Source organism: Pseudopipra pipra, chromosome 12 (genome assembly GCF_036250125.1).
Source record: "Pseudopipra pipra isolate bDixPip1 chromosome 12, bDixPip1.hap1, whole genome shotgun sequence".
Lineage (NCBI taxonomy): Eukaryota > Metazoa > Chordata > Aves > Passeriformes > Pipridae > Pseudopipra > Pseudopipra pipra.
This window is the reverse complement of record NC_087560.1, coordinates 19,283,260-19,310,170: the sequence shown is the minus strand read 5'-3', so window position 1 is coordinate 19,310,170 and position 26,911 is coordinate 19,283,260. Positions and strand designations below refer to the sequence as shown.

General features: G+C 42.8%; 1 protein-coding gene across 16 annotated transcripts in view; it reads left to right on the top strand.

The window, feature by feature from the left end:
• Window positions 1-26,911, top strand: part of MEGF11 (multiple EGF like domains 11) — a 272,466-nt gene that overhangs the window by 54,642 nt on the left and 190,913 nt on the right. For 15 of the 16 annotated variants that reach the window (XR_010433848.1, XR_010433849.1, XR_010433850.1 and 12 more), the window contains 4 exons: window positions 19,003-19,113; window positions 21,134-21,255; window positions 23,119-23,242; window positions 25,571-25,672. Coding sequence is in view for 13 of the 16 variants with exons in the window: in XM_064669249.1 (XP_064525319.1) it covers window positions 23,127-23,242; window positions 25,571-25,672 (218 nt within the window). In the remaining 3 variants the exon portion in view is untranslated. Of the gene's footprint in view, window positions 1-19,002; window positions 19,114-21,133; window positions 21,256-23,118; window positions 23,243-25,570; window positions 25,673-26,911 lie in introns of those variants that run through there. The other variant, XM_064669260.1, reaches the window with a different exon arrangement.

Here is a 26,911-nt window from a genome sequence, read left to right as displayed (position 1 = left end):
ATGAAATCCTCAGGCACAAGGAGGTTTTCCTCAGCTGGACTGTCCTAAAAGTCAGTCACCTCCTCTTATGTCTGCACAGGTAACCCTGAAACACTGACCAGCCCTTGCCTCTTCCACTGCCCAGAGGTGCTGATTGCATTCATTACACCTCCTGGAATCTCACCTTGGACTTTTAAAACCTTATGTGGTGTTTTTTCTAAAAGATTGTCTCAGATACAAATTGCAGGTAATTATCTACATCCATCATTCTTCCCTGTGTTTCATTAAACATGGAATTGTTCTGCACTGGTGTCTTGACTTCTCTGTTTCATTTCCCTTCCTGCCCATTGGTGTCATTAAGGAAGTTTTGCTTCCAAGGTCTTCGAAGGGCAAGTGGGATGAAATGCCAGGGATTGGAACACCACATCTTAGAACAACACCACTGCATCCCCCCCCAAATAATCAAACCTACAGCATATGTCTTGGGTAAAATAACCCTTTGCTTCAGGCTTTCTGACTCCTGGGAGCTGTATTTTACCCTGAGGAAATATTTTACTGCTTTTGTTCCCCAAGTCTGCCACTGGAGTGATATATATTTATATTTCTATATAATATGCTCTCCATGCAAAATCTGAGGTGACCTATACATCATGTGTTCAGGCTCAGGAAGCTGGCTCTGATTTCAGGGGCCAGGGAGGAGCTCTCCTCCACTCAGGGAGGTTATTCCAGCCTGAAGTTGCTGAAGGGAGTGTATTAAACCCTGAGATTGTTCTGTGAGTGCAGGAGCAGAGCTTTTCCAAGTGCATTCCTTGCAATGTAAATCACTTGGATTCAAATCCTGAGCTTAACTGAATTGGTGTCATTCCACCAAAGCCTTGAAACAATCCAAGATCTCTGCTCACATCCTCAGGCAAGTGAGAAGGATATCTTGTGATGCTCTGATTTAGGAGTGGATCTAACACTTTGAAATGTCCAACTGAGATCACAAAGTTCTTTGCATTTGAATGAATTTTGAACAACACAATCCACATCACAAATGAATTTGGTTTTCAAAGGAAGTGTTGAAATGTTGCTGCTCTGGCAGCTGAGTGAGTTCTGCAGATGTGACAGGAACACTCTGAAATGCAGCAAAACTCTTTTTGGACTGTGGTGAAGAGCAAGAAATTGTTTTACCTTAGAATAGAAATGCATAAAAGATCCATAGGATAAATGATGGGTCTGGAATGTGGGGATCAGACAATCAGATTATTTTGTTTCATAACTGCAATGAAATTTAAGTTACACAAGGGTGAGAAGGAAAGATGGGAAAGAGCACTTGATAGAGGTGCAGGTCCTGGAGCAGGGAATGGAAACCTCCACGTTGGACAGGGCTTGGACAAACCTGATCTAGAGGAAGGTTCCCTGCCTGTGGCAGGGGGTGGAACAAGGTGACATTTAAAAGTTCCTTCCAACCCAAACCTTTCTGTGGTTCTGTGAATATCTCAGAGGTCAAACATTTGGCATAGTTCATATGAGAAATCAGGTATTCATATAAATGATAAAAATGATCCCCTGTTTGCTAGTCCAGGATCACTTGCAGGCCTCCAGCATGTAAATAGTGAGGGATCTGAACTACTTGGGCTGCTGGTTTGACTAACTGTGGTATTTTTAATCTCCTTTTATTTCTATAATATTTTCAGTTTTACAGGTACTCAGATCCAGCAGTGACAGTGACAATATGGTGATTTTATCAGCTTAAGAAAAGCTCCAATTCTCCTGTGTTTCTACATCAGGATGTGGATTCTTTCAACCATAAGCAGAACCTTAATTATTTATATATTGATTATAAATATATATAAATTATGTCTGACCCACACTCGAGGAGATTTATTGGTGTAAAATCCACCTGTTGATTTTTATTATGCTCTAAGGAGTGGGAATGGGTTTGATTGATATCCCCCAACGATATTAATAATATTGTTTGTATATTTTAATGAGTGTAACTCAGCTAAATGAGGATATAGATCTGCAGTGCCAACATATTAATTTTGGAGTAGTACAAACACGTATTTTTTGTTAATGCAGCTTTTATGTTCCCCTGTAATTTCTGGAGCTGATCCCTGTGTTGTTGTGCAGGAGCACACGGGAGCAGCTCCGGAGTTATCCATCACAATTTGGAAAAACTTCCCAGCAGTGTGTGGGTTGTCTCCTGCTTCCAGGGAGGATATAATTCACTTGCTGCTTTCTGCTGCTGAGGAAACAGAGCCTTTCCCTGAGAGCAGCAGGAATTGGGCTTTAGTTACGTGTTTTTACCTTCTGGTGATCACAGATTCCTGGAGTGGTTTGGGCTGGGAGGGACCTTCAGGACCATCTTGTTCCAGTCCCAGCTCCCACCAGACCAGGTTACTCCGAGCTCCATCCAGCCTGGCCTTGATCCTCATATCTCACCCCTGTGGGAATACAGCACAGCCTTATCTCACAAGGCAAGTGCAAGCTATTTTTCCTCACCTTTCCATGATATATCCTGGAAACATCTCTTTATGAAACAGGGCAGAATAGGAAAGATTAAATTGTGCTCGGTGCCTTTTCCTGATGATGATCCTGCGAACACTTGGACATAGTGAGGTTCTTTGCCATCTTCCCTGGAAATAAATGGTCCAGTTAACAATTCCACTGATGCCAGTCAGAAGGAGCTGGTTATATCATGCTCATGTTTATGTATATCCATCATTTGTGTGGATAATGTTCCTATAACGCTGCACAAGTGAGTGCAAGTTGAAAACCCCAGCCCTGTAACTGCATTTCAGTGTCTGCCTCTGGTCCCAGGGAGAAGTGGTTGAAGCAGAACCATGAGGAAGGTAAAAAATAAACTAGAACATGGAGCTACTTTACTGGTACAAGTGTTGTTGATGGACATTAAGGTCTGTCCTGTACAGCCCTGGCAAAAATCAATCCCTGATTTCCTTCAGTGTTGTTTGATAAATTGTACAGTGGCTTTGTACAGAGCTCCCAGAGCTCTGGAGCTGGGGCAGTCCACATGTGCTGCTGATTTAAAGCTGTGGGCTCATTTCTCTCAAAGTTAGTGGACAGAAAGCAATCAGTGAATTAGATTGTGAAAAAGTAAAAGGCTTGCAGTTTGTTTGCTGCCAGACTCTCCCTTGCCCTGATTTACCAACCTCCCTAAATCCTTGGGAGGTCTCTGTATCTCACGTGGAGTGGCCACTTGAGCCAGCACTCAGAGCAGACACTGTGGTGTGATGTTGTTAATCACAAAACAGTTTGGGCTTTTTGGAAAAACCAAGTCCCTTTTGGTGCCAGTTTGGGCACTGGCTCAGAGGGTTGTAAACCAGAAGGTGAAACATTTGGAAAAGTGCTGCTGGATCTCTCAATCCTCAGATGTGCTCCCAGTTTTAAGAGAGTAAATGTTCAGGAGTTTTAAACCCAGAGACTTTATACATCCTGCAGGATAATAAATTATAACTTACTTTGAAATAGCTGATCAAATAATTAGTCATTACTTGCCTTTGTCTTCTTGGTACTAGTGAAACAAAAGCTAAAAATCCCACTGTTTCCATATAAAACAAGTAGCAGCTGAATACCTGTTGAAATAAGAATCAAATTGGTGGTTTTAAGAACCACTGATCTGTAAAAATTAAATTTAAATTATTTTCTAGTGCATTTTTCACAATTAAGGTACGAAAAACATATCTGGTGCATTTTCAGCATCTGGCATCTATTTGTGGCATTAAACCTTACAGGCCCTTTCATCTGTGTAACATTAGCCCATATCCTTTCTTTGAAAAACCCAGCTTTAGCTAAAGCTGTGATTACTTTGTTAAATATGTGTACAGTGCTCTTGCACAGGAATCTTCCTTTTATCCAGAGGTCTCAGAACTTGATAGCTCTTCCCATTAAGAAAGTAAAAAAACTTTACCCTTCCTTCAGAGATTCATCAGGAAGGTCAGTGCTGTGTTCCCTCCAATTTCCCAGGCTCAGCTGGGAGCTGATTAAAGCTGCCAGCTACAACTCGTCAGTTTTGGCAGAGACAACTCTATAAACTCTTTGTTATTCACTTTGCTGTGTGTTATAAATATATTTATCTTCTGCTGTCAGGCGTGGACTGGACAGGTGCTGGAGGAGCAGTTAAGCTCTACCATTAATCTCTCTAACAATGTCATTACTTGGCAACTCAAACCAAAAACATGGGCAGAATATTCAGGAACTTTCTCTAGTTCTTCTTCCAGGTGACTGGAGTGATTGGAGGAAAAATGTTTGTTATTCCGGAAGGTTTCCAGCAAGTCTGTAAAATCAGAATATGTGACTGTGGCTGGTGCTTTGTATCTTTGGAGCCATGTTGTGGGGCTGGTTTTGATATTCAGTGTGTTTGATTAGAAAATTCAACAAACTTGGGTAATAAAGACTGTGTTGGACTGTGCAGGTGGCATTTTAGGAGATCATCATGGTGAGCTCAGACCAGCTTTGGACAGAAGCAGAGTTGCTGGGCAGAAGAGGACTGAGCAGAAGTGTCAGTCCCAGGCTGTAGAATGATGTACAAATGTAACACAGATTTGCAGGTTGGTGACAGGAGTGTTTCTGGCCCAGGGGACAAAAAAAAGATACAAAGACATCTGAGATTTATGAACTGTGGCATAAAATCAGTGTCAGTCCAGGCCCCTGTGTGGGAGCATTACTGTGAGAGCTCTCCAGGCTGAACAAAGAGCAGAGGAATGTGCAGAACTGGTTGGGGACATTCCAGTCCAGGTTCTCTGACAAAAAGCCCAAGCTCAGAGGTGCTCTCCAGGCTGAACAAAAGCAGAGGAATGTGCAGAACTGGCTGGGGACATTCCAGTCCAGGTTCTGTGACAAAAAGCCCAAGCTCAGAGGTGCTTCCAGGCTGTCTGTGTGGGGGGTGTGTGTAGCAGAGTGATCAGAGTGGGACATGTGCAGGTTGTGCACCAGGGAAGAGCTGAAAGCAGTGGAGAGGGAGCCTCCAGCTGAGTCTGGGCATTCCAGAGCTTCCCTGTGTTTGGGACCCAAGTGTTACCTGAAAGCATTACTCTCTTCCTGCTGGTAAAGTCCCATGAACACAGAAATTACATTTTGCCACTGCAGGTCCAGGCATAATGCTGTTAGTCCTGGCCTTTTCCCAGTCAGGTGGAACCTGTGTGTAAAACCAGGCTGTGCAAAGGTAAAGGCACTCTAGAATGCCTTCAGTGAAGCACAGAGTATCCCATGTTGGAATGAGGCTCTGGAAACATGGGTTTTTTTCTTTGAAGTTTGGTCTAAGACTCTTGAGACTTAAAATTAGACAGGGATAAAGATAAAGCAAAAATTTAAAAAAAAAGCTGTATGTTCTGACCTGCAAAATGTCCCAGGAATTGCAGACCCAGTGGTGCTCAGTGGGTTTCTGTGGGAGCACACACAGCTGTGTGTCACATGGACACAGCAGTGGGAGCAGGGATTCGGAGGGAAGGGAGGACTGAGCCCTGGGGAATGAGTCCAGGGAAGTGCCAGTGCTTCCTTAATCCCAGGATGTCAATGCACAAAGTTGTCTTTCTGTCAGAGCACGAGCACTGGCTCTGAGAAGGGAGGGTTCCTGCTCAAAGGAGAAAAGCTGCTCATCTCCAGCTGCCAATATTTGGAAGGGAACTGAGGCAGTTTCACAGGCCTGTTCTTCATTCAGGTCAGGGGGTTGAGCTTCTGCCTCTCTAAATTTAGGGGCTGCAGTATAACATAAACTCTTATAAACAGGTGTGTGGCAAAGCATTCCTGTTGCTTCTCCTGAAAAGATCTGAATTAGCTTCAGAGTAGAATGGGGAATTTTTGAAATCTTGAGAACTTTCTCAAGGATGTGAAACCACATGTTGCCTTTCTCTAATACTGATGGGTTTCAAACTGTGACATCACTGTGAGTGTGGGACAGACAAAAGAGCAAAGGGCAGAGTGTGATCTGGGTGGGCAGAGGGGCATCTTTAGAATCTTCCATCCTTAATTTCCTGTCCCTGCTTTGCAATCTCGGGCATTGTGCCTGTGTGTCACTTGTTTCTTTTATTTCTCAAGGGTCACGAACAAACAGCACCATTTTCTCTTACTTCTGGACTCGGCTGGAATATTATTTCCAGCTGCAATAAATTGAAATCTGTGCTGATACACAGCCCTTCCTCAGAGGCTGTATTGTACTCTGCTCTCCGAGCTGGGAGAGGTGTCTGGTAGTTATACTTAGCATCACAAGCAACGTAAATTTAGTGCTTTAACAAATTCCCTCCTGGACTTTTCATCACCAGAGCTGATGTTTACAAGTTTGAACATGCTGTTCTCTTTGAGACAGTCTGTTGAAGAAGTGGGAATCAGGATGAAGAAAGACAAACAGAGGATTTCTTCCAGGTCGTGTCTGAGTGATAGTGTTAATGTGTACATGCTTGTAGTAGACTTTAGTTTCTAGTTATAATCAATACTTGACATATTTTCCCCATGATTAAATTAAAGCTGGGAAAGTGAGATTTCCCTGAGGAGAAAACAAGTGGCAAAAGAGTTCACTGGTGATCTGCATGTAATCGAAATAAGTGCTGCAATTACCTCCAGTCCATTCATTTCTTTGTCCCTGTTCCCTCCCCCTGGCCTGGTGCCTGAGAACTTTTTCGTTTATCACCCACAGCAGAGAGAGGAATAATTTATACACGTGGACTTGTTTTTTTAATGCTCTGCAGGATTTCATATGAGGAAGGGAAAAGAACCCAAGTCAATGTTGCCACTTTTAAAGCTGTATTTCTTCTGCATAATATTTTGCAAACAAGTCTGTAGGCACTGAGTGTCCTGAAGGTTCTGTGTCACAAACCAGGTGATGGAGTGATCATGTTCTCCATGGCTGGAAACTGGGACACTTTAGGCTTCTGGAAGGATATTTTTTTTTTCCTAGAGGTTGCATGGTGCTTTCTTTGCCTTGTGTCCATTGGTATTTTTGCCAGGGGCTGGGATTTCACCCTCCTGGGCTTGGGCTCCTTGTGGGATGTGGATCTCTACCACAACACCTGCACTTGGGGCTGAGCTGCTCGTGGCTTCTCCTGCACATCCAGCCCTGGCTGGGCACTGCAGTCGGTGTGAGTGACTCACCTGGTCCTTTAAGGACAGTTCCACGAAAATGAAACCTGTTAGGAATCAAAGTAACTTGAAGAAAGGATGTCAGGTAGAAAAGTGTGGCTGGAACCATTTAAAGAGTATTTTCTAGAAAATTATCCTCGACCTTTCTCTTCCCACACCAGCAGTTTGATTGGATTCTGAATGAGCCTTTTCAGAGTCCTCCCTGTAGGTCAGCCAGAACTCACCTGCCCTGGGAGCAGCTGAAGCCTGATTTCTTTGTTTCTAGGAATAGAGCTCAGCAATCATTCTGCCATTAATGATTTCTGCATCCTGAGTCGCTTTCCCTGTGGCTTTTTGAAGGATTAACCATTGGAAACAAATTATTCTTTTACACCTCACAATTTGTTTTAGATTTCTCTCAGACCACGAAAACAACTGAGCTGTTTTGAATCTGGAAACTTCATATAATAAATAAGTCGTCTGGTTTTTTATTTTGAAATGAAACTTTCTTTGTGCACTGCTGTTGAACTATGAAAAACCTTTAAAAATACCTGACAAACAAAGCTGTTTAGACAGTTTTTCCTGTGAGAAGTAGGAGATGTGAGATGAGATGCCACAGGAATGTTGTCATTGCTGCTGCATTCCTGAGGTACCAGGTAACAGAGGAAGATTCTGTTCACATGCAAAGCTGGAAATTATGGTCCCATTTAATTAAAATTAATACCTCAATCTTTATGACATTAAGTGAGAGCAGTCTAATGATCATCTCTATGAAGCCTACAGTTATTTACAACCCAGATGTTTGCAGAAAACGAACCAACCTCTCGATTTTTGTGTTGTTAAGGAACTCCTGTTTGCTCATTAAGTCCCCACCTCCGTGCTTGGCTCCTTGAGGCAAACACTGTTTATGACACATCCCCGAGTGCTGTTGATTCCGAGGAGAACAGACAGAAACTGGGAATGGTTCTGCCTCAAAAACAAGCAATAGTTCAGGTGTTAAACTACCCGTGTGGAAAATTGCTCTGACAGTTATGATGTTGTTCCATCTTTTGCTAAGACTTAAACTATCATTTCCTTCCAAGGCATTCCCGTTCCACGTTCCTCAGCTCACACCCCCTGCCCTGTGCTGCTCCTGGGCAGCTTTATCACCCTCAATTTTACTGTTTTATATTGAATTATGACCATCCAGCTATTTATCCATAAGAAATTAATCCTCCTTAGCCTATAACTAATACGAACCCAGAAATTGTATTTGTTTTCTAGGTGTGAACTTTGGATGATTAAAGACAACTTGAGGTGATTAAGAAGAATTTGTAAAATTCAATGTTTGATTCTACAATCCTTTTCTTTCCTTTTCTCCTCATTTATTATGTTGTGGGATTTTCATCTGGGAAAACTAAGGGGTATCAGAGTTCTTGCCTGTCCCTTGCTTGCTAGACTGGCATTCCAGGTTTAATTTAGGAGCCTAATGAGCTTCTCAGGACCATGATGGACTGGGTTTTAATAGAGGAAGAGCTGGATGACCTGGTGGACTGTAGTAACAGCAAGAAACTTAATAAAACAAATGCAAAGATGTGCAGCCAGGGCCCAACAATGTGAATCTTTACTGTGAGGTAGAGGCTCATGTGGATGTGACAGAGAAGAGAGGTCTGGTTCTAGTCAGGGCTTCCAGCACTGATTCAATGAGGTATTTTTGTGCAGAGATGGAAAAATGTCAGGCCATTTGCACAAGGCAGTGCTTCTACAAGGTGGAGTGGGATGGGAGAGGTCAGGAGTGAACAGAAAAATAAATCTGGCAGAAAGGAATAGAAACCTCTGTCACGTGAAAACTTGTTTATTCATGAACATCATAAAGCCCTTTTTTTTTTAATTTTTTTTTTGAGGCCACTCACAGTACCAAAAATGGCAGCATGAGGAGCAGAGTGTCCCAGAAGAAGGCTCAGATGTGGGGCTGTGTGGTGGCACGGGATCCTTCTGTCACTCAATGCCAGTGATTTGCAGGGCTGATTGCAGGCAATCATTAATCACTGGGTATTGAGCACAGCAGCTCCTTCACATCTGGGGCAAGAACAAGTGGCACCTCTTTAGCCAACCTTCTGCTCTCAGCAGTTTCAAAATAAACCCAACTCTGAGACATGAAGCAAGATCGGTATTATTATTATTATTATTATTAATATTCCCCTCTGTGTGTCTCTTATTTTCCCCAGGAATTTAGAGCATTGGAAACCTCAGTTTACTTCTAAGTTCAGTGTTCTCCACTCTTGCTGACAAGAGTGTGCCACTGAACAGGGAATGTCCTGTGTGGGATTAATGGAGCTGCTGCAAGAATATTGACAATTTCTGAATATTATAAAGCTACTCTGTATGGGTGTCAGAGAGAAGATATGACAGGTGTTCCTTTTTTCCTCATCTGTATTGGAAAAGGCTCTTGCAAGTCAGGTGTATTCTCAGATTCTGGGATTAGAGTATTCTCTAAACCCAGGGGCTCAGTTACTGTATGTAGCTGATATTAAGCAGGAGCATTAGGATATATATTTCCCAATTTATATATATATATATATATTTCTCAAAGCCATAATATCTTGGGAAATGGGAGCTAACTGACATGACTATTAACTGTAAAAGCTACCATATGGGTGTTAATACAACACATTTATTCCACCCTTCTTTCCTAGTTCAGGCCCAGCCATATTAAACCAGACCTGATGTTTCTGGTGAATCCCACGGCGTTTTATAATAACCACAATTTTCCCTTCACCTCCTGACAATCAGGAAAAGTTTCTTAGACATCTTTGCATCAAATTGGAATATTTTTAGATGTAGATGTTTCTCTGTGTCTGGGGTCTCAGGCAGGCAAAGTGAGTGGTGGCAAAGTGTTGCATTCAGGAGCTAATGAAATCCTTCTCCTCCTGTAATAGCTGTTCCCTAAGGATTGCAGTCATTCCTTTGAAATCCCTGCTTAATCTCCCCACTTATTTATTTTGTCAGGAACTTCAGTCGTGCTGCTTTGCTGTCAGTCACCCACTGTCAAAAGAGAAGAGAATGTCATAAAATATTCTGTTGGTGCCGTCCCAGAGCTGAGGAAGGATTTACCTGCAGCCTTTGGAATTGGGAATCATTTATGACGTGGCTCATCTGCTCCAAGTGGTCCTGTAAGGCAGGAGAAACTGGAGGTAAAGGTGACTGATAATCCCAGTGTCTTCTTAGAGTATCCTAAACAAGAGCCATTGATCTAAACAGAAGTTACACTTATTACAGGCTTCATTTTTTAACGTCCATAATTAGACAATTCTCCGAAGAACTTGTATTTTCATTAATTAACATTAAATGTCATTAGCAGTCAGCTGGGCCTGCTCAAAGGCAGAGAAGTTTGTAGCAAGATTTCTGAGCAACAGCCCAGCATTTCCTAATGATATTATTGATTTGCTGCTCCGAGGGATCCTCATGTTTAGTGATCCAAAGTGGCCCTGGCTGGGGGTGCTTTGAACACCAGGAGCCTCCCACAAACCACTCCTGGGCCCTGCTCTGCCTCTCCTTTCCAAGGTGATGCTTTCATGGGCTTTGAAAGCTGGCAAAGCGTGTGCTGTGTGGCTCCACATGAAAGAGGGGAGAGATTTGGGATTTTTTTCCTCCCGATTTTAATCACTGGGAAAAAGATTTTAAGATCTGTAGGCGGATACTTCTGAACAGTGGAAATAATGTGGCATAGTTGATTTTAATTAGTAGGCCAGCCTAAGACACAATTTCCCATAGCTCCCTAAGACTTTTTATATTTTTTTTTTTTTAAATGAGTTTTCAGTACTTTTTTCAAAGGTAATGATGCATTCATACTTCCCAAATTTAAATTTCATGTGAAGGCAAAAACTAAAAAAGCAAAAAGCAAAAAAAAAACCACCACAAGTCATGAGGTGAATATTTGATTGGAACAAATGTGGATCTGAGCAACAGGAACAACCTCAGATGTGTCTTATGTAAGTGCAGTGCTTTCATAGGAAAATGAGAAGGAATTGAGATCAATGACATAATTATGAAACGTTACTCTTACCCTTAATTGCTTATACTTAAGAACATGAAAAGCCTGGTTTTTAAAGTCTGTGTACGTGATTAGTCTGTTCAGTTGCCTGAAATTTCAGTTCGTGGTAATAAGGTGAGATGTTCCTGGTAAATATTTTGTTTAGATTGGGAAGTGTGAACATCTTTCAGAGCTAAATCCCTCTCCGGATTTCCAGCTGGCCTTTTCGTGCCTGTTTTCATTCAGATGTTAAAGGTCTGAAGGGGTTATTTTAACCATACCCCTCTGAGAAGGAACTTGAAGATAGAGAAAATATAAAAATCTCTGTCAGTCAGTATTTAAAAAAAAAAAAAGTCTGAAAAAATGAGAAGTTTACTATAATTTTTAAAAATCAATTTGCAATTTTCAAATTTTCAAGCTCTTAGAGTAACATTTTAAGAACTTCTGCCTGCTCTGGTTCCCACCTACTCCTTCCTACTCCCACCTTCTGTTGGAGTGCCTGGTTAGCAAACCAAAGAATTGGAATGGGCAGAGAAATGAATGTCTGGGCTGGTGGGTGGCTCCCAACTCAAACAAACAAACAAACAGCAAAACACAACATCTCCCCATCCCCATTTGTGGCTCTGTCTGCTTTGGCTTGGGATGAGGGCATTTAACTCCTCAGCCCTTGGGAGAAAATCCAGAGGGTATTTCCAGGTGTATTAACAACACATTCCTCCAAAATCAGTGTGAGGAGCTCTTTGAATGGCCCAGGATATAAAACAGTAAAAAACTGATGATTTATTGAAATACTTTGGTGCTGCATTTTGAAATCATGGAAAGTGTTGCTTTAGGAAGAGATGAGCTATGGTTTGGCTTCTCCCTGTCTGAAGGAAGGAATTCCAGGGAAAGAAGCAATGCCATGTGGGGTGAAAGACAGGAGGAAGAGGGGATTAAGGCCAGTAAGAGTCTAATGAGGGGCAAGAAGAGAGTGCACAATCACCAATCCTGATTCCACTGGTTCTAAACTCAAAGTTCAGACATTTTCATCCGCAGAGAAAATGTTTTGTGTTCAGTGGTAAAAGAGGGATCACCAAATTACAGGATCTTGACCCTTCACCCTGCGGCTTCTGGCACCCCTGGAGTTCCAGGAGCTCTGGAATTGGGAGTGAAGAGCCAGAGGCTGCAGAGGTTCCCTTGGAAGGGGAATAGTGATACAATTGCCTGCAGGGAGTTCTGGGAAGGGCAGGTGGCTGTTGATCCTGGGAAGAAATCCCCAGCCAGTTTTAAATGGGATTTCCAGAGAGGTTTTGGGCAGCAGGGTGGGAGATAACCAGATGATGGTCAGAAGAATGTCTGAGGAGGCAAACAGCACTCACAGATGGTACCTGAAGAACTGAGGCAGATGGAAGGAGGAGACCTTAGAAAACCTTCATTACTAGAAAACCTTCAGTTCTGTGCTCTAGAGAGAGACCAAGATTATTAGATCATACTTAAAAATATAAGTTGTCCACAAGTTTGGTGCTAACCAAACCAAAAGCCTCAAGGCTTATGCCTTTTTTATTAACTTTACTGAAATTGTATCTGATGGGAGAGGAGAGGAAAATGGGGAACTCCCTTGTTTCCTGCCAGCCTTGTGTGCCCACTGTGGAGAGGAGGACTTGGCATTGGTTCTGTTTAGTGGGATATTTGTAAGGGGTGTTTGCTCAGAGTGTCTCAGCTCAGAGTAAGCTGTGTTAAGTGATACACTAAGGTAAAAAATGTATAAGCAACTATTAAGCTCCAATTCTTTGCCCTCTGCAGAGAGGTTAATGAAGGTTAATAAAGGGAAGTGTTCTCTTCCATCATCTGAGTGCTGTGGGGCTGAGAGCAACCTGGAGAGGGCTCAGTCAGAGCACTCAGCTGATGATGTTGGTGAGGGAAGAACACAGAGAGAAAACTGTGCTTGTCTTACCTTGTGGAAAAAGCTTTAATTGGTACATCTGTAAAATGATGGAAATTAAGCTCTAAAACTGACCCATGAAGTCTGTTATAATTTTTTGTTAACCTTCTTTTCTCAAAGTAGTTAAATAAGTTTTCAGTGTCCAGTTTAGGAAGAGGGGGAAGAGGAAGCCAAGGTGGTTGCAGGCACCAGTTGTTCAGGTCTGGTTTTGTCCATAGGGATTTTTCCAGCTCCTCTTTTCCTGCCAGGAAGCAAACACTTGCTCTAACCTGAGTAGCTCCAGTTCCATCTGCATCAGACTGAGCTGGCATGTGCAAATCCTCTCCAGATTCAGTTTGGCACAGTGAACTCAGTGAATTCAACCATTTACACCAGTAGATCCTTCAGTCCTTGCCTCTTCTTTCCTTTCTTCTGCCTGAGATCCTCCCCTGCAGCCCCTCAATTCTTTGTGGTTTATTCCTGACTGTTCCTCCCTCAGCTCTTTGACAGACATTTTGCACAGTGCCCTGTTACTGTAAGCCAGGTGCTCTTATCCTTAATGAACAATTTCCTGGAAAAGAAAAAAAAAAAAAAAAAAGAAATAAACAATAGATAAAGTAGGTCATGGAGACAGCAGAGTCAAGAGCTTTGCATAGTGATGGAAAATTAAATAAGGCTGGGGTCATGTTCTCATTTATCTGTCCAGTTACTGCTCGAACAGGGGCTGTGATGGTTCCTGGAAAGGTGAGGATATTATGGAGGACTGTTTGGATCTACTGGGTGTTTTGGCCACAGTCTCCTCCTTTCCCTGCTCCACCAGGAGCAGCAAACAGGGTCAGCAGTGTCAGGCTGGGATGTTCTGCCCCTCTCAGCCCAGTCAGACCCCGCTCGGTGGGTGCAGCGGGTGCTGCGCAGGGGCTCCGTGGAGGCTGTTCCTGGGCCTCCCTCTGTGCCTGAGGGTCCACACTCTGTGCTGGGTGGTTGAAAGCTGCAGGTTTAAGTCTGGATTAAGACATTTTGCTTCTCAAAGAGCCCTCCCTGGGCCCCAGGGGGACCCTTGAGGCCCAGCACTCTCCATCCTGGTTCACAGGGGAGTCAAGGCCTGGAAAGGGATTTGGGGTCTGAGTCTTGCCTTGCTGGGACATAAATGACCTCACTGTCATTTTCCTGTGCATCTTGAGCCTCCTTCAGAGGTGTTTTTTGGGAGATGAGCTTTAGGCACTGTGAATGGTTAAGCAGCAATATTCTGCAGCTCTTTTCCCCCTCTTAGCAGTGACCAGCAGGGATTGCAAAGACCTTCCCACACCAGGACCTTCTCCATGGCACAGCTCTGTGTCCTAGAGGAGGGCACATCTGCTCAGCCTGTTTTCCATGTTGGATGCCCAAATCCAGGAGTTTCTAGCCAGGCAGCTGAGTGACCACCCTGATTCTCAGACAGAGATTTGGGCTCTGAAAATCAGGTACATTTTTTGGACCCCAAAGTTGAGGCTTTTAGCTTTGAGATGCTTGAACCAAATACCAACCCTCCAGTATTGATGCCACTCCATGTATGTCCTGTAAGAAACACAGGAAAACACAAAGGGTTGTTGCAGCTTCTGAGGAAAGCTCTTTTATTTCAAGTAAAATTGGCAGGTTTTACGTGGCCGCTCTAATTCTTAAGCCATTGGAAATGTAAAAATTGATTTAACATTTATATTTAACAGACATCTGTAGAAAAATTTATATTCTGCATGGGCTATCAATGTCTTCAGCATCTATGGAGTTAAAAACTCTTAGGTGAAGATTGCAAGAGGCTGAGAGGAAAATGGAATGTGGGAAGAGGGACATCCACATTCTGGATGTTGTAGCAGGGAATGCCAGGGAGGATAAAGCTCTGGGAAAACCCCCAGGAGAGCAGCTGAACATATTGGACCAGTGGGGTCAGCAAAGGTAGAGAGGAAGTGGTAGCAAACATTGGTTCCTTCCTGTTTTATAAAGATACTGAAGATAAAAAGCAGCATTTTAAAAAAAATTGTATTCAGCTTCAGTGTTCATTTTATCCCAGTGTTTGGTTTTGCTTTATTTCAGTTGGTACCCCAAAAGTTCAAGGAATCCACCAACTTTAAAGCCAAATTGGGAAAACTGAGTCTGGATTCTCAGTGCAGCTCCAAGGCTTGCAAATCAGCCTTCTCCCAGAAATACTGCACTGTTTGGAAAAGGAGAGACAGGTCTTTAAATGAAATATGAGCTGTAGCACTGGGATGTGATGGTGCTGCTGGAGATCAACAGCCATCAATCTGTGTTACTTAATTTGTCCCTGGCTCAGCTGTTCACTGTACTTGGGACTCTTTTGCTTTGTTCCATTTTATTTTCCACTGAGATAAATGAAGACAAAAAGAAGGGTCCAATTGTTCTTGACAAATAGAAGTAATTTTAAAAAATATATAACCATAAAAGATATTCTACATTTTCAAACTACTTTTTTTTTGTTTCCTGACTTTCAGAGAATCACAGTTTATTTATTTCACTGTGTGTCTATTGAACACCCTTTGATTTCATTGCTCCTTACTCCCATTTTCAGGTCAACTTCATGTGCACTCTTTCAATGCTGTGAAAAATTCACTTGCAATAAATGGTTGGGTTTTTTTAACTAAATATTTAGAATATTTAGAAAAATGTTTGCTTTATTTATCCTGGGTGTTCTGGGGACACGAGGCCGTTGTGGCTCTCCAAGTGTCTGAGGAAGCCCATGTTGCAATTGTTTGGGTGGGTGGCTGCGTGTGAGCTCACTTCAAGCTCACTTGGCTTCTCAGGAGTTGAGGTTTTTTGATGTGTGTCAGCTCCTTTCTCTTCTGAAGGAATGTCTGTTGGAGGCATCTCGGGAATATTCATGGGATAGGGGATATAAATATATATAAAAATAAATATACTGTTCAGTCAGGAGCCAGTGACTCCCCACACAGCTTCAGCAGCTTTAACATTCCACTGAGCAGAGGACTGGGATCAGTAGAGGGGTATCAGAGCCTGCCTGCCTTCCCTGGCCATCCCTCCTGGAGCACTGGGATGGTGGGATCAGGGCAGAGGGTTGAGCAGCCAAATGCACAAAGTGGCTCTTCCAGACTTTCCTTGTTTACCGTGTTTTAGTGGAGAGGGTTCAGAGAAAGCTGCCCCGGGAGGATCTCTCAGCTTGCAGGAGGTTGTTTTCTCTTGAAATACTTCAGAGCCCAGGATTTTGCTCTCAAATCCTGCCAACACCAACTTGCTTTTGGCAGAAGCGCCGCTGGAACATCAACCATCCCCTGTCCGGACTGGCAGGGCTTGGAAGAGCAGCCCAGGGCTTGGGCACTGGGAGGAACACGAGGGTTTCAGGGGGCCTGAGTTTGGATTAATAACTTCAAGGGCCAACTGTTCAAAGGGCTGCCTTCCAAATTGACACTGGTAGTTGAGTACAAGTATGAAATTATGGGCAGAAAATCACAGATAATCTTTTTCCAAGCTGACCTTCCTGAAAAGGAGCCAGCAGTTATCTGGCTTTGGGCACCGGTTCAGCAATGTTTTTAGGTGTTGTTAATGTAATATTTTCATTATATTTCTGCTGGACTATTGATTAACTATTCAATTATTTCAGAAAAGGAAATTCAGTGTGGTGGTGAATAATAGCTCTTTGGGTTGGTAGTTGTGCTTTGCACAAGGGCTGGTGGGGTTTGTGTAATGCTGGCAAAATCCTGGGTCTGCATCTCTCTGGGTGTGTTGGTGTGGATCTCACAGAGTGCATGGCAAATGCCAGACATGTTTACACGTTGTTGCTTCAGTATCTAATCACCTCTCAGTTTGTGATAAGCTGATTTTTAAAGCACCTGGAAGGACAGCCTGTGCTCTTCCCCTCTGGAAGATACTGAGACTTTGGGAACCTGTGTGTCCTAAATTCCACCTGAGGTTCCAAAGCCTGCTGCTGTTGGTGGCTGTGGCTGAAGGCTCAGTGCTGACCTCCAGAAAACACTGGATGCAGAATTCTCGTGGAATTTGAACCACCTCAGCCCAGCCCACTCTGCTAAACCAGCACCAGGGCTTAAATCTTTGCCACTGTGATTTAAACAGTCTCAGACACACAGACTCTTGTCTTGACAAACGTATTTCATTAGCCATAACTAAAGGAATTGCCCAGATTCCTTGCCTAGTGACATGTCTCTGTGGTATTTTGACCCACTTTTCCTCTGAGGTCACTGAAGGAACAATCCTGAGCTTCCAAAAATAACATTTGATAGGTCAAGGAGCTCTGACTTAATTATTTATTCCTGCTTTGCTCTAGCCAAGCTCCCAGTGACTCCAGAAATCAGCTGGTGAGGGTGTTGCCACCAAAGCAGATCTTCAGGCTCCATAAGTTCTCCGTGGCACTGTAACAGTGTTCACTGCACCAATTGCAGCTCCCACTGGGGTATTTTACAGCTCAGAAATTTGAAGAGATTGGGATGTTCAGATCCCACTGAAATCAGCCCCCCACCCAGTTATGGAAAACTGAGCAACTGTGGTTCAAAGAATGTGAGGGGGGGTCATGAGGGCACTGCAGCAGTTGGGACCCTGGTGTGCTTTAAAGAAAAACCTTCTAAAATGACATCTTGGGGAAATGGAATTGGTTCCTTCCTTGGTGCTGACCAGCTCCTGCTTTAGGGAATGATGTAGCAGAGGTGGTGGCTGCTGAGACTGAGCAAACAGGACTCAGGGTGCAGCTCTTTGTACCTGATGTCTGCCCTCTAAACTGTGCAAACCTCTGAATTTTGCTTTCATTCTTTCATTCCCCGAGCCATGTTAATGACATGTTAATTCTTGTCTTCCCTCTCCCTCGTTAATTGTGTGAGATGCCAGTGGAGGGAACCCAGAGCACAGTCTGGTGTTTCTGCTCCTTCTTCCATCCCTTGGATTTCTCTGTGCTCGGATGATAAGAATCACATTGTCAGTGGTTTTGTATTCTGTACCTGAGCCTTCCTGGAAGTCTTTATCTGTTTAAAACAGCTTTAAATTTTCATTAAAAAACAAACAAAACCTCAGCCTGTCATTGGCAATATTTCTGTTGGTCACGACAACAACTTTTAGAGGTGACTGGTGAGGTTGAATGGATTTGTTCTTGACTGCCCAGAGTAAAACAAGCTCTTCTTAGCAGGTATCCCAAGCTCTGCTTTTTTTTTTTTCAGCCCTTTCGTGGTATCTCAAGTTATTAATCCTAAATGGAGGCATCCAAAAAACCCCGATGAGTTTTGAAACTCGTGGCCTCATTTAGCTTTCATAACAGCTTGTTTCGAGCAAAACCTGCTGTGGAGCCAAATGAAGTGTGTGTTTAAATGATCCCTTGCCTAAACCATCATGAAAATTTCAGATGGGATGAGAAGGAGGGATAGCACCAAGGGCAGCTTGTTGGAAGCTTGCTGCTACTTAGAGACTGAAATCCTGGAATCAGCAAATCCTCCGTCGCTTTAATGCTTCTCCAGTGAAATCCAACTTTTTGTTTCCTGGCTTAACTATTCTCTTGCATTTTCCTCCATTGCTCACACCCAAATACTAGCACTCATTTTAATTTTGGTGCACATTTGGTAGAAACTGCAATTCAGCACAGAAAATGATTTATCTGGATAAATATAATACATTTATGAAGAATCAGCATGGCTTTGTAAAGGCTTCGTAAGTAGTTAAAGCTCTTTGAAGGAAATATGTGGATCAAGAAGATGCTGTTAGAATTCCAGAAGGCTTTTGCAAGGTCTTTCATCAAACTTCCTGAAAGAAATGAAACTTTCTTGTTGGGATGTTAACACAAGGAAAAGTCCTTATGTAAACAAAATGTTGTGGGAAGTGATAAGGAAACAAATTTCTGGAGGCTGGGAGGGTGTAAAAGGAATGTTTGTTCTTAAATCCTTTCCTGGTCACTTTGCCTGGAAGCAGGATAATGGTATTGGGTGTGATATGGCACAATTATGTTGGGATATCTAAATATTTACCATGATTTATCTCCTTTCTGCCTTGATTTGTTCCCACTCCCCCAAACACACTCCCTTTAACCAGTGTTTTCCTAATTCATGCTTCCCAGGGCCAAGCAGCATCCAGGAGCTTTCCCCTGCTATCCTGGGAATGTGCTGGGTGTCTCCATGGGCTGGGAGGAGTAAAAACAGGATCCACTGGGAATTTTTAGCACTTTGAGGTAAGACTTTTAACACACCATCACTTGGAAACTGGTGGGAAAAATTCTGGCAAGGTTAATTGGCTGCATGGACATTTAAACATCTTCAAAAGCACACCAGGATTTAAGAATATTGCCTGCTAGTGAAAGCCACTTCTGTAAATGTTTTCCCTGTTTACAGCTGGACATCAAATTAGGGTTTTCTGCCTGGCTTAGAGCACAATTCACCCCAAATTGAGAGAAAAGCTTTCAATTTAGAACTCTGTCATAGACTGGAAACTCTGTTTGAATTTCATGTCAAAGTCACGTTATGAAATATTTTATGACAGAGATGTCAAAGTGAAATGTTTCACCACCTCTGGCCCTGAACAGGAAAGTCTCTAATGGTCATTTTTAGTTGGATTTTCCAGCCTGTCAGCCAGGGAAGCAGAGGAGAAATTCAACCTGTGGTTTTGGTTTGCTTTTTCTCCCCTCAGCCACTTAAAGTGCATAAGAATGTGACCAAAACCAGGTCCTCAACACCCAGAAAAAGCTTTATAGGTTATTTAGTTCACCCAGCAAGGATTCTTTGAGGTCTTATTTTCTTTGCACATGGGCCACATGGTTGTCTAATTTAAAGGATCATCTGCATCTCCTGGTGTCTTTGCAAACCCCAGCAGAGTTTCCTCAACAAAAGTGTTTGTAAAGTGACTCCATAGACAAATAAATTAATGATTTGCCACCTACAAGATTTCCTATGGTTAAGATTTGAGGCTTTTTTTCTGTGATGGAACCAGTGACCTGTATCAGTATTGTAAGTGAAATACTGACATTTATTCAGAAAGGAGCCAGGTATGAGAAAATGGCCTTAATGAGCACCAGATACCTGATGAGTTCTAATTAACAGCGAGTGAGACACTTGTGAAAGAACACCAGGTTGTATTTTGCATTGAAAGAGTCTCTTTCTTGCTAAATTGTACCTAAATTGACTCCTTTCACTCCTGAAAAGAAAAATCAACCCTGGAGAGACATGAAGTCAGAGTCCACGTGGGGACTACACAGAGGACCTTTGTGTCAATTATGCTGATTGCCTGTCCCGGGAGAGGGGCAGGCCCTGGAAATATGGATATAATTTGGCTGCATCTTTAATGACATTCCAGGAATTGTCCCCCTGGAAGGCTGGTTGAGAACATGACCCAGGGCAGGAATTGAGTGTGTGCTGTGGTGAGCAAGGCAAGCTGCAAACCCACTGTTAGGTGTCATTACTGGGCTCTTTTTTGATGTTGGTTTTTAATAAATGTGCTCCTATTTTTAGAGTTTTATTCTGACTCTTGTAATAGCAACCATTCCATTTTGGTGTGAGGGCTTTTCTATTAATGGTGATCAAAGTGAAATATTTCATCTCAGGTACAAAAAGAGACACTTGAGATGAATGAGGTTCTGCTGGATTTGGGGAGTTGGATGGTTCTGATCTATGATCTGACTTACAAATTTAGGAAATTATTGGCACAAAGCAGCTCCATTACAAACAGATAATAAAATGGCATTAGCATTAAAAGTTTAGAAAACAATTTAGAACCTCTTTCAAATACATTGCAAAAAAATATGCCAGGTGCTATTAAGGCTTATAAATAATTCTGTGGTGTTTGTTTGATTTAAAAACTAAACTGACACATCATTTTCTTAAGAACAAATTGAGGTCTCTGAGAACTACAGAATTCAAATATGTGGCTGCTTTAGTGAAATGTGAGAGGTCTCATTCTCTTCAGAGTGAGTGAGGCAGCAGGACTCTATTCTCATTTATTTGTATTTTTTAAGGGAGTACTTTAATATAAAGGTTATATAAAATTGAATATAAAAAGCCAGTAATTTCCAGCAGGAATGGATGGTCTTAAGAGCATCCTTCTCAGCATCCAGTGCATTATAAGCAAATCTTTCTGGAAAGTTTGCTTTCTCCTCCTGGACTCAAGGGCACTACCTTCAATTGCTACTGAAGGAGAAGAAATTAGAGTGGGGGAGAAGTTTGATTTCTACTTGGAATTAATTATTATTTCCCTTTCAGTTGCTGATAACTGATGGAAGGCGACGAGCGGGCGATAAATTCCCTGTTCCCAGGCAGGTTGTCTTTCCTCCTGTAATTAATTCAGCCCCAACCCAAACTGCTGAGGCTCTCAAGGAGTTAAGGTGAGCACAGAGCTGAGTTTTGATTTAAACCCCCCCCTCTCTGAAGGTTTGCTTTTGCTTGAGCAGGGTTGTCTTGAAGTGAACTCTTCTCTCCCCCATTTGCTCAGTCCTGGCTGTCCCAAAGCCGTGGAGAAGGAAGAAAGGGGGTCAGTTAAAACCTATAAATACAGTGCTCAGGAAAACCTGTCCCCTGCACTTTGGCATGACTCAAATGGTGGCAGTGGGATAGTTAAAGGCATCTTTGGATGATATTTGTGTTAAAGGGTTGTCTCTGAGCTTGAGGAGCCTCGTCCTTGGGTGGTTCATGTCCATTGATCCCTGTTTTGCTCAGAGAAAGTCCAGCTCTGCTCTCCAACAAGCTCCGAGCGTTTGAACATTGGGTTGGTGGATTTGTGTCCCATGGGCACTTCAGGACACTTTTTCTCCGTGGAGAAGCAGTTCCTAGGGCAAAGGGGGGGAATGACTTTTCCATAAACACCCCCTTGCCTCATCAACCCTCTGGATTTCCAGAGGGAGCTTTTCCATTGTTGCAGTGGGGCTTTGGGACAGCCCTCAGGTAAAGAATGGTCACTGCTGGACTTAAATCCACTTCATGAGGAACATTAACATTAAATCATGTTAATTAACATTAATATGACTTACATGGCTTAAGACCTATCTCTGGGTTTAGCAGAGCTCGAGGAATAATTTAAAGGATGAACTATTGCTCCCACTGGGATTTTGACTCCAAATTCACAACGGGTGTCCTTGAAGTGGCTAAGAAGGCTTTGAGTCAGGAGGTAATTTCAGAGCAGCTTTCCTGGCTCTTCATTCTGCTTTGTGAGGGGCTCTTTATGCTGGGCTGTATATCAGTGCCCTGCAGAGCAAACCTCTTCACATCCCTGGGCTGCTCAGGACCACGAGGCAATGAGCCATGTGTTTTTTTGATGATCATATGAACATTCAGACTATTTTTAGGGCAATCTCCTTGCCAGGAATAATTTCTAGGACTTCTGATTTGAATGGTGAATTATGTGTCCACGTTAAATGCCTGAAGTGGATATTTAAAAATACTTTTTCCTGACCGAATGTTTTACAGATTAACACCTCTGATGCTGTTACATTTAAAAGCAACTCTGTATTTCCTATGTATTTTGTATTTTTTGACTGAAGTCATTGGGGACTTCTGGGCAAACACCACAACTTTGGTTTCAAAGCCCCAAGCAGGTGTGAGTCAGTACATTTACCAGATGAACAGTGAGATGATGAAGAGACCACACCTAATGAATTTGATACAATGTCTTTTCAGCTTCAATGCAAATATTTTTAATTCATGTTCAGTGTTCTGCACAATGGGCCCCAATGCATTTTAAGTGATTCCCCATCTAAGACCTGAAAAGTGCATTGATTTTCCTTCCTTCGTGCAATAATCATTTCTCAGCCCCAGCCTGTTCTATTGACACCTGTAAACCCCATTTAAATAAATCAAAGGGGGCATTTGGGTGTTCTTCCACTTGCCTATAGCTCGATGGAAGAACAGATTGTTTTATACCTCAGTGATTTATTTGTCAGCACAGGCAGCCAGTCATAAAAACAATCAGTATCAGAAATGTTCTTTGGAGGAATCATTGGGGCTGTCAATACCTTGGGTAGCTTGATCATCTAATTCATTGGGTTTATTAGGTTGAAATATATAAATTCCTTTTAGAATGGATTTGAACTTTTTAAAAATTATATTTTTTAGTTGATTGCTCTTTCAAATGTTTCGGTTTGTGAATAACTCCCCAGGATTTGGATTTGCACAAAAGTAAGAAGGAGAAGGCTGAGAAGGATGTTGTCTTCAAAATTGGCTTTAATGGCTCTACTTTCTTTTTTTCCATCTAGATACAACAATGGTGGCACTTACACTGTTCCAGTGGATTCTAAAAGGGCTTATCTTGACTTTTCTGCTGAAAACTACTCTGTCCCTAAATCCAGATGATCCAAATGTTTGTAGTCATTGGGAAAGGTAAGGTGTCACCTGCCAATTTTTATTTTTTTTGCTGACCATTTCAAAGGCAAACTGAGAGCCACACTTTGCTAAATACCACCTTGTCTCAGAAAAGAACATGGGTTTGCTCTACAGGAATTGTACTTTTGAGTGCCTTGGAGGTTTTGGAGCATCCCAAAGAACTGTTCTAAAGCTACAGCTACAGAACATGGATCCCTGTGTTGTGTCCTTTGGGAAGCTCCTCCAGAGTTTGAGCTGGAGAATTGTTTGCATTTATCATGGAGAGACCTACAGAAATGCTGGCCTTGTTCTGTCCTGCTTCTGTCTGGTTGTTGTTGAGCAAAACTTGTTGATCTGGACTAAGTTTGAAGCCCTTCCTGCTGCAACACTGGGACTGTTTCTGCATGACCTGAACTTTGTGGCCCTGCCTTCCAAATCTGTGTCAGCATCAAAAAGTGCATGAAAGGCCTGAGCATGAAAGGCCCTTACAGGTAATTCTTGTTCTCTCCATTGTTCCAGTGTCCTAAAAGTGGCTCTAAGCAGGACAGTTCTGTGAGCACAGAGAGACCCCCAAGCTGTGCTGGGGTTCACCTTCATGCAGGGGCTCTTTGCAGAGGCCAGAGGTCCTGCACTTGTTGAACTTGCTGAATTTCCACTTCTATTAATCCCACACTGCTGTACACTTCAGCAAAATAAACCCCTTCACAAGAGCAAAAACAGAATCATATTTTAATGACACTGGGGTTTGAGGCCTTAATTAGGGAATTAACTGTTTGTGGGTAATGCAAGTGCAAAGGAAAGGCTGGGCAGGAGAAGGGATTTGCAGTCTGTGTGGGGAGGTGAAGTGCATGCAGAGCACAGGAATAAAATATTGATTTTGTCTGAAGAAAGTCAGCAACCTCGAGACCCAATCAAGGAGAAACAAAAATTAAATACCAAAATTGATTGGTTGTAGTGACCAAGATGACTTTGTTAGTTAGATGTTAATAAATCAAAGGGAAAAAGATTGTTAGGGCTGTTGCTGGATAATAAATGGGATTGTGAAATAATAATCAAGATTTGTGAGTGTTTTACATTAATAAGGAGCAATGTAAATGTTTTACTTTTTGGTATTAAAGAAGTAAAAACATTGTTGTCAAACCTGTGATAGAGGACAAAGGAACATCTGGGGTTGGCTTGTCTGGAGGGGACAAGAGAAGCAGGGCAGGAACAGCCCAATCTTCGATTTCAAGCCAATCAGACCCTCCAAGCAAATGTTTTGGGTGCAGCCTCTCAGGGTTTAACCACATCAGCAGAGGAGAAGGAAATCACTTGGAGGATTAAGACAATCAATGTAATGAGTGACCCAGAGGATCTAATTCCTGGGTCCTGGCCCTGCCTGGCAGGATTTCAGTGTGGGTTGGAGCCCTGATAAAGTGGGGCTTGTTTGCAGGTCAGCCCCTGGCACGTGAATCCCCTGGCAGGGCACACCCTCCCTGTGGGGCAGGACTGACACAGCTCCAGGAGATTTGGGTTCCTGGGTCACTTGAGAGGCCCAAACACTGCCAGTATAATCACAGGACTTAGCATGCAACTTGTTGCATGGCTGACTGGTGTTTTGGGGTGGAGATTGCTGAATTCTTAGTGTTGTTGGAGCTCTCATTTCCAGTCAAATTGCCCAGTTTTCCTCCATATCCCTTCATTTGCACAAGGGGAGGTGATCCCATTCCAACCCTCTGTCCCAGTGTTCCAAATCTAAACACCACTTACCTCTCGTGGCAGTTTGCAGGTAATTCTGAGATTATTTCTGCTACAAATTAAGAGGCTTAAATTTATGCAGCACAAAAATAAACACTCTTCTGCTTTTTGCTGATCATTTTGTTTACTTGGTGAACCCAATATCTGAAGTAATGGTGCTGCTTCATCACAATATGAAGTGGGAGCATCCCATCCTGCTGGCAGAGTGCTGAGGGAATGTGAGCCCTTATTGCTGTGGGGAACACAAGAAAAAATTAACTTCCAGGCAGGAAGGCAACTGAGACATTCTAAAAACATGGTGGTTTCCTCTCTTTGAAAATTTGCACTAATAAATTAACCAAATGCACATTTCACTTTCTAAACTTCCATGAATTTTAGTACCATTTGTTTCTTTTCCAAAAGGGGAAAAGAAACTGGTTACATTGCTCATACTGATACCAGTTTCCACTTCCAAACTTTTCAGGGAGAGCTGTAGTTGAAGGAAGCCCTTTTGTGCTCTTTGATAATGACCAAAGTTTCTAAGATTATTGATGTAATAATTTTTCCCCCTGAACCTTGGTGAGCAGCATATCCAGGGCACTGAAACTTTCTTTCTGTGTCCTTTTCCAGCTATGCTGTGACAGTGCAGGAATCTTATGCTCACCCCTTTGATCAGATCTATTACACACGATGCACAGACATCCTCAACTGGTTCAAGTGCACCAGACACAGGTAAGAGCTGATCCCCAGAAATTCAGACACTGGAGAGTCATTTTGCCCGTTTTTATCTCCTCACATCCCTCTTATTTATCCAAATGTTTGTGGTGCTCTACTCCATATGTACAGAAAGATGGGGTTCAGTGCAGGGTGTTTAGAATTCCAAAGAGATTTGTGCATGAAATTTGGGTGAAATCAGTGGTAGTCAGTCCCTCCTGGGGCCACCCAGGAGTATTTCTCCTTGCCACTGGCCCTGCCAAGGGATTGGAAGTGTTTTATCACCTCACCAAACTCTCTTTTCCAAGTGCATGTCCAGGTTTGGGGGGGGAATTTCACTGCACCTCCTAAACTGTGAAGGATCAGGCATTTGAGGATTAGTGGTAATTAAAAAGGGATCCACATCTGAAATCCTGCACTCAAATCTGCACTGAAAGTCAGCTAAAATGAGGATGGATCCATTTCTAGCACTGGCTGAAGAATGATTTTTTTCTGAGGCTGCAGGATATCAGTGTTACATCCATTCTGGTTCCAAAGTATCCTGATAAACATGCACTAATATTTCTAGGGAGTTTTGGAAGCCAGTTGGTCTCTTAACTTTCATGCATTCAGTTGCAAATGGGCTCTTCAGCACCTTCCCACTGACTGTGGGGTTGGAGCTTCTGTGTTACAGTGTTTAAAACTGAACACGGCTGCAGAACTTTCTGGGGCACTGTATAGATTGGAATGCAGCAGAGTGAATTCCATCAGTTTATCTAACACGGGGGACAATAGGCTTTGTTCAATTTAGGTAATTTCCATAAACTAACAGGAGCAAAGCTGCTTTGAAATGTTTGCTGTAAAATATGCAGTTTAAATATAACTTTTGTAATGCAGGATCACTGCTAATGCTGTGAATCAGCGTGGAAAAGCTACAGAATGCTTCACACCTTTTCATTTCTGGGGACTGCAGCATTGTGGTGGGGAAAAGGAGCTTTAAATACTGAACTGGGACTATAATGTTCCTTGGAAGGGTTGGCAAGCAGGAACAAATCACGTGGGGTTAACTTGCCAAGGTGTGTCCTGAGAGCAGTTCCCACCGTGGTGATTTTGTTGTAGCAGCTGCCACAGTGGTCTCTGCAGGAGATCCCGCTCATTCCATCGATGAGAGCTGACCTGGCTGATGTGCAGAAATAAATCATTTATTCTCCAAGAAGCTCCTTGCCCTTGCAGTAGGACTGGGGAAATGTTTGAAGGAAGCAGCAGAAGGGCTCCAGT